Below are 6654 nucleotides of genomic sequence, written 5' to 3' on the forward strand. Positions count from 1 at the left end.
AAAAAAAAAAAAAAAAAAGGTCAGTACATTAACAGGCCCTACACACTAAGATGCATGGTAAATATACAAATTTCCTTGTTTTTTTTCTTACCTGTAAACAAGGGTGTCATCGTAAGTACCATTGTACTGGATTTGAAACATACGTATCCCAGGGATATTTCTTTGAAAATTAAATTTAAGTAGTGCCGTTGATGATGTTGCTTCTGCCACAACAATTTTATCTTGACTCATTTTAGTATCTCCGTTACTACTGCTTGCATTCGAACCTGACTTAGTAGAAGTTGAGATGTCTGAAGAACCAGGATCAGGCTCATGGATGTGGTTTGTACTGTTTAGTAAGTGAGGGAGCTTAATTATATGAAGTTCAACTGTTTGTGTTGCTTCCCCCGCAGGATTGGAAGCAATGCAGGTAAAAGCACCTGTATCTTTCACAGTCGTTATAAGGATGTCAAGGGTTCCATTATCATACACCAGAGATCTTGTTGCATTTGAAATAAGTTTTCCTTCAGGAGAGATCCAGTGAATGGCAGGTTCAGGGTCTCCCCGGGCTTTGCACCGCAGCGTTGCTCTCTGACCCTCCAGGACTCTCATCTCATGTGTATGACGAGTAATGAGAGGAGGTTCACACAGAAACTCCTCCTCAGGAATGGACCAGAAGTAGCGGCCAGTTAAAAGTGCAGGAGAAGCACAGGTTTCTAGGTCATCTTCTCTGCTCAGACGCCTTAACCACAACAATTCGCAGTTGCAATGCAAGGGGTTTCCACCAAAACTTAATGCGAAAGTCGATGGACTTATGATTCCTGAGGTTGCTAGTACCTGAGCTCGCTGAAAGAGAGGGTCAGGTGGTAGCTTCTGCAATTTATTTGATGTTACATCTAGCCGAGTCATCTTATGTAAGTGGGAGAAAGTCCCCTTAGGAATGTTATCAATCATGTTGTGATCCAAACTAAGGGTATGCAAGCTAACCATCTTCTCAACAGCATCCCAAGGAATGGTTTCTAGATTATTATAGGACAGATCGAGCTCCTCAAGGGCAAATACATCGTCAAATGCTGTAGAGGAAATTAAAGTCAGCTGATTGTTGTTCAGTATCAAATGATGGAGGTTGGAAAGCCCACTGAACATGTCGTTTGTTATCTTAGTCAATCTGTTGCTATTCAAATGTAAAGCCCTCAAATTTCGTAGGTCAGCAAAAGCATGAGGTGTAATAAAACTTATTGTATTCCTGGATAGAGTCAGGTCCACCAAGCTGGTCATATTGGCAAAATCTTTCCTTTTAATATTTGTAACAAAATTGTCTGCCAACCGCAGTTCCACAGTTCTTCTGTCAATGTTTGGTGGAACAAATAAAAGCCCTTTCTTGGCACAAAGGGTTGCAAGATTAGGAGACAAAATCTGACAGACACAACGCTTTGGACAGATCTGAGCTCTCACTGCTATGCCAATGAAAAACAGATATAAAAGAATTTTTTCCATTGTAGATCAGATTTAAGAGCCTGTAAAGAAAAACAAAATATAGTGTTAGTATCCAATCATTTACTAATCTTCAAATTTCAACTAGAATATTTTAATGCAAATTGGAATACAGAAATATTTCATTTGTGGACCAGCAGTTAGTGTAATGGCTATGTCACTGGACTCCCACATAGTCGACCGCGGTTCGAGTCCCGGACTTGGTGGCTTAAACTTACGCCGGGCGTGTGTGCATGCATGCCCAGGATCCCAAGAGGAGAATGGAGGAGAGGGGATTGCGGTGTGGTCATTCCCCCTGGGGGGTGATTTCTCGCTTTCTGTCTCTATGTCTCTCTCTGTCTGGCGAGCACATGCACCCTATAGCAAAAACCTCTCCAAAAAAAAAAAGAAATATTTAATTTGTTTACTGAAAATAGATGTTGTGTATCCATCCTGTCAATGGGCCGTAATGAGCACCATGGATAAATAATACACCATTTATAAATCGCAGGATTTTAAATCAAAGGTTAAAAAATAAACAAAGAAAAAATCACCATAATTTTCAATATTAAATACAATTTTTAAAATCTGTCTAAGGTACTCCATGGGGGCTAAAAAAGGAGACATATAAACCAGATTGCTGGGAGTTAAGGAAAACTTGCCCTAATTTCTTAAGGACCTATTGTTAAATAAGTAAGTTCAAAAGATTGCAGGCATAGGGAAACAGCAGTTAGCGTAATGGCTACGTCGCTAGATTCCCACATAGTTGGCCGCAGTTCACGTCGCGGGCCCGGTGGCTGAAAACTCACGCTGGGCGTGTGTGCGTGCATGCCCAAGATCCCAGGAGGAGAATGGAGGAAAAGGGATTGTGGCGTGACCATCCCCCATGGGGGGGTGATTTCTTGCTTTCTGTCTCTCTGTCTGGCGAGCGCACACGCCCTATAGCAAAAACCTCTCCAAAAGAAAAAAAGAGAAAAAAAGATTGCAGGCATAGTTAAAATTTTGAAGTAGTTCAATTCACTAGCCTAAATAGAAACTCAAAAAGATTTTATTATTGAATTCACTTTGTAGCATGATCTTTGAAGATAACTAATAACCGATTAAATTTTATACATCTTTTCAAAATATCTTGACATAGTTTAAACTTTATATCCTAACTATAAAATACAAGATCTTGTTTTTAAAGATACTAAGGCTGAAAATTTACCATAAATGCCCCACATAACCTAAATACCATAATGTTTTATTAATTATAAAAAGATTTTTGAAGATTATTTATGGAAAGTAGTCATCAAAAGACTCAACACTAAGTTCAAGAAGATATCATATTCTGTTTTTCTTCTCCGTAAATCTTAATACATTTATATTTGTTCAAATTTAATTAAAAAATACTCTGACAATGTCATTTTCCAATTTAATCTTGAATATCTGTCATTAAAAGTAATTATCAAATACAAAAATATTAATGTACATACCATTAAAAGTTCTCATATACTGCATGAAATTTGATTTATTTTATTTTATATTTTAGTTTTGAGAGATTTTTGCCTTAAGGTGTGTGTACTTGCTGGAGAGAGCAAGACATTCAGAGATAGTGAAAGAGAAACTTAGAAATCATTCCCCAGGGTGGATGGTCATGCTGCTATCTGTTCTCCTCCATTCTCTTCCCAAGATCTTGGGCACACACACACACATGCCTGGTATGATTTTCAAGCCACCAGGTCTAGGACTCAAACCACAGTCAGCCATGTGGGAATCTAGTGACATAACTCATACACCATTGCTGACTCCCTGAGTAAAATTTTAAACACCATAAAAATCTGTAGAAAATCATCCAACTTTCTCATTGGATATGAATATGAAATTATACTAGAAAAATTGTGCCTTGTTTTCTACATAAGCCATATCTTATAACTTTGAATTTTATGCCTATTTTATGCCATATCAATTGTGGATGAAATTAATGAGAATTATTTTCAACAAATAAAGACTCACTTGTTAATGACTGAATAGTTTTTAATAGTACTAAACTAGCCTTTCTGCAATAAGTTGCAAAAAAAAATGTGCAAAAAACAATAGTTTTTGGATACTGGAAATGATAAAGCATAAAACCATAATCCTTCAGATAGTGCATTAAAAAATGAACCCTAGGAGGTCAGTAGTGGCAAAGTGGTTAGGGCACTGGACTTAGATAAGATCAATGATGGTTCAAGTCTTGGAATGGCAGCTTGAAACTCTTGCTAGAGTTTCACATGTGCATGCGTGCCCAAAATCCTGAAAGAGGAATAGAAGAGAAGGGATTGCAGTGTGTTCATCCCTCCCAATCAGGGGTGATTTCTCACATTTGTCTCTTTAGCTAGTGCACACACTCTATAGCAAAAATCTCTCTTAAAAAAAAATGCAAAGAAAAGAAAAAAGAATACACACACACACACACACACACACACACATACACACACACATACACACTATAATTACTTCTGAAGACTCTTTTCAACCTCAGTAGCCCATAATGGGCACTACTGCTTGGCAGGTTAAGGCCACATGGGAGGTTCAGATGTGATTCCTGGCTCACTCTAAAAGTAGTCAGAGCACAGCGCCTGTGGCACACAGGTACATCACAGGTAGGAAGCTGAAGCTATCTGGTATAAACGGAATTGGTCCCAGCCCAACAGAACAACCAGGCATGGTTGCTCATGTTTGTCATCTCAGCTCAATGGATGTATGCAGGAGGAATGCAACACAAGACCCTGTCACAGATACCTATCTATGTCTCGCTCCCTTTCATTCTCTCTCTATCTCATTAATAAAACAATAAAATAATAAAATAAAAACTGAGCGCAATATGCCCATAATCCCAGGTTCTCAGCAGGCTGGCACAAAAGGACTATGGGCTTGCAACCACCATGGGTAACAGGTGAGACCTTGTCTGAAAGAGCCAGGTGTAGTGGCTCATGCTTGTTGCCCAGCTACTTACTTCTGAAATGGAGGCAGGAGGATCATGACATTAGGAGAGCCTGTCTAAAACACCACAGGCACACACAAATACAGGCACGCATAAATACACACAATACTTAAAATACCTATTTATTAATCCAAGCGCAACACAAAGAAACCATTCCATGAACATATCACAACAAAGTGTAGATAGTGGAAAAGAAAAACAAATCCTAAAAGCAGTCACAGAAAGAAGACAGATAGGGATCAGCGGCTGTTGTGGTGGCTAAGGCACTGGACTCCCATGTGGCTGACCATAGTTTGAGTCTCATAATCAACAGCTTTAAATCACCCCAGGCACGTGTATGATGTGCCAAAAATCCTGAGAGGAGAATGGAAGAGAAGGGGTTGTGGTGTGACCATCCTTCTGAAGGGTGATTTCTTACTTCCCTTCTATGTGTCCAGTGAGCACATGCACTCTATGGCAAAAACCTTAAAAAACAAAAAGAATAAGAAGAAGAAAAAAAGAGAAACTAAATAAAAGAGATTATAATAAGTTGAAGTGAACAAAAGAAAACTCATTGCTGACTCCTCACTGACTTCTCCATGTAAATGAAGCAAAATGGAAGACAATGAAAAACATGTTTAAAGTGCTATGAGAAGAAAAGAAAACCTATAAATCTAGTCAAGGTTATATTTTCATGACACATGGAAATAAAACAGACAGCTAAAACCAAAACTGAAATTTCATCACCAGCAGATCTATGCTATTAAATAAATAGAATGGATAATGCCTTCATGCTGAAGAAAAATCATACAGGATAGGAAAAACATAAATAGAGAGAGAGAGAAAATTATTAAAGTCTTGTCAAATCAGGATCCTCCTGCCTCAGTCTGCTAGTTAAGGCAGGCACAACTATGCCCAGATGGTCTACATGGGGCTGGGAACAGAACCAGGGTCTCCCACATGGCCCCAGTCACTGCATACTGGTGTCCTCCCTGTTACACTATGGTGACTGGACCTGGAATGTAAATCTTTACACGTGGATGAAGAGCAACAGAAATGATATGTTTGTAAATATGTATAAAATATTTCTGCTGTTTTGGTGTTTATAAGTAGTACCTTTGGAATAGATACAGAAAGACACAAGAAAACATGAATGTTTTGCCTAACCAAAAAAAAAAAATAAGTTGGATAAGCTACAAAATCATATTTTTAAAAATATTATCATCTTTATGCTGTGAATATAAAGAAACTTAAACTAAATTCCGGAGACGACAGCCCTTGGTAAAAGGATGAGATCCATAGCTTTCTCTTTCCTTTCCATACTAATAGAACATAAAATAGAATGGCCTGTCAGGTCTAAACGGGGATAAAGAAAACCTTCCCATGTATTAGCACATGTTAAGTATTATGGATGATAGTCTAGTTAAATCAAATAGAATCCACAAGATCCTGGGGGGAAAAATTATACACACACACACACACACACATATATATATATACACATATAGTGAGCTATAGGGTGTCTGTGCTCATAGGAGAGAGAGAGAGAAAGAGAAAAAGAGAAAGTGAGAAAGCACCCCAGGGAGGATAGCCACATTACAGTCCTTACCCCTTAATACTCTTCTTGGAATTTTCGGTTTGCATGCACATATTCCCATCATTTTTCTCAAACTGCCTGACCAACTGGTTCCAGGATTCAAATCCAGGTGGGACCCAAGTGCTTTAGCCACCTCATCATGGGTTGGCCAAGAAGAAAGCTTTGACAAGTATAGAATACTCATTCTTTCCCGAAGACCATAGAACTTAGGTAGTTCACACACTGGGCCTTAATTCTTAAACTATATAAAATAATTTAAATGACAAAGATCATATTATTGACTCCATATTTTAATATAAGCCAGTAAAAAAGTAAGAAATTCTAAAATATTTGAAAAATTTAAATTAAAATGAATTATAATTTTAAAATCACAAGGTAAAATAATATTTTGGATCAATTAAGATAAAAATGAAGTGTAACACAATCATGGGATTAAGAAAGTAATGCATTTAATCATTATGGTAAGTCAGACGAGGTAGAGCAAAAAGAAAATATAGTACAAAAGCATGGCCTGGCTTTTGTGGTGCGGTCAGCAGCTTACTGAACTGTAGTGCTGGAAGCCACATGGCTGCCCATGGGTTCTCACCTCTAGTACAGTTATGTTTGAACCCAGACCTGAAACACGAAGGGCACGTGGCCAAGATCTTAAGGACCTGTAGGG

The 6654-nt window shown here is 38.2% G+C and overlaps 1 protein-coding gene across 6 annotated transcripts in view; it reads right to left on the reverse strand.

Moving 5' to 3' along the window:
- The window catches only part of LRFN5 (leucine rich repeat and fibronectin type III domain containing 5), a 291489-nt gene that overhangs the window by 19738 nt on the left and 265097 nt on the right, over nucleotides 1-6654 (reverse strand). For all 6 annotated transcript variants that reach the window (XR_334564.2, XM_014587811.2, XM_006148484.2 and 3 more), the window contains one exon: nucleotides 92-1496. Coding sequence is in view for 5 of the 6 variants with exons in the window: in XM_014587811.2 (XP_014443297.1) it covers nucleotides 92-1476 (1385 nt within the window). In the remaining variant the exon portion in view is untranslated. The remainder of the gene's footprint in view (nucleotides 1-91; nucleotides 1497-6654) is intronic.

This window comes from Tupaia chinensis, unplaced genomic scaffold (assembly GCF_000334495.1).
Source record: "Tupaia chinensis unplaced genomic scaffold, TupChi_1.0 Scaffold000236_1, whole genome shotgun sequence".
NCBI classification, from domain to species: Eukaryota; Metazoa; Chordata; class Mammalia; order Scandentia; family Tupaiidae; genus Tupaia; species Tupaia belangeri.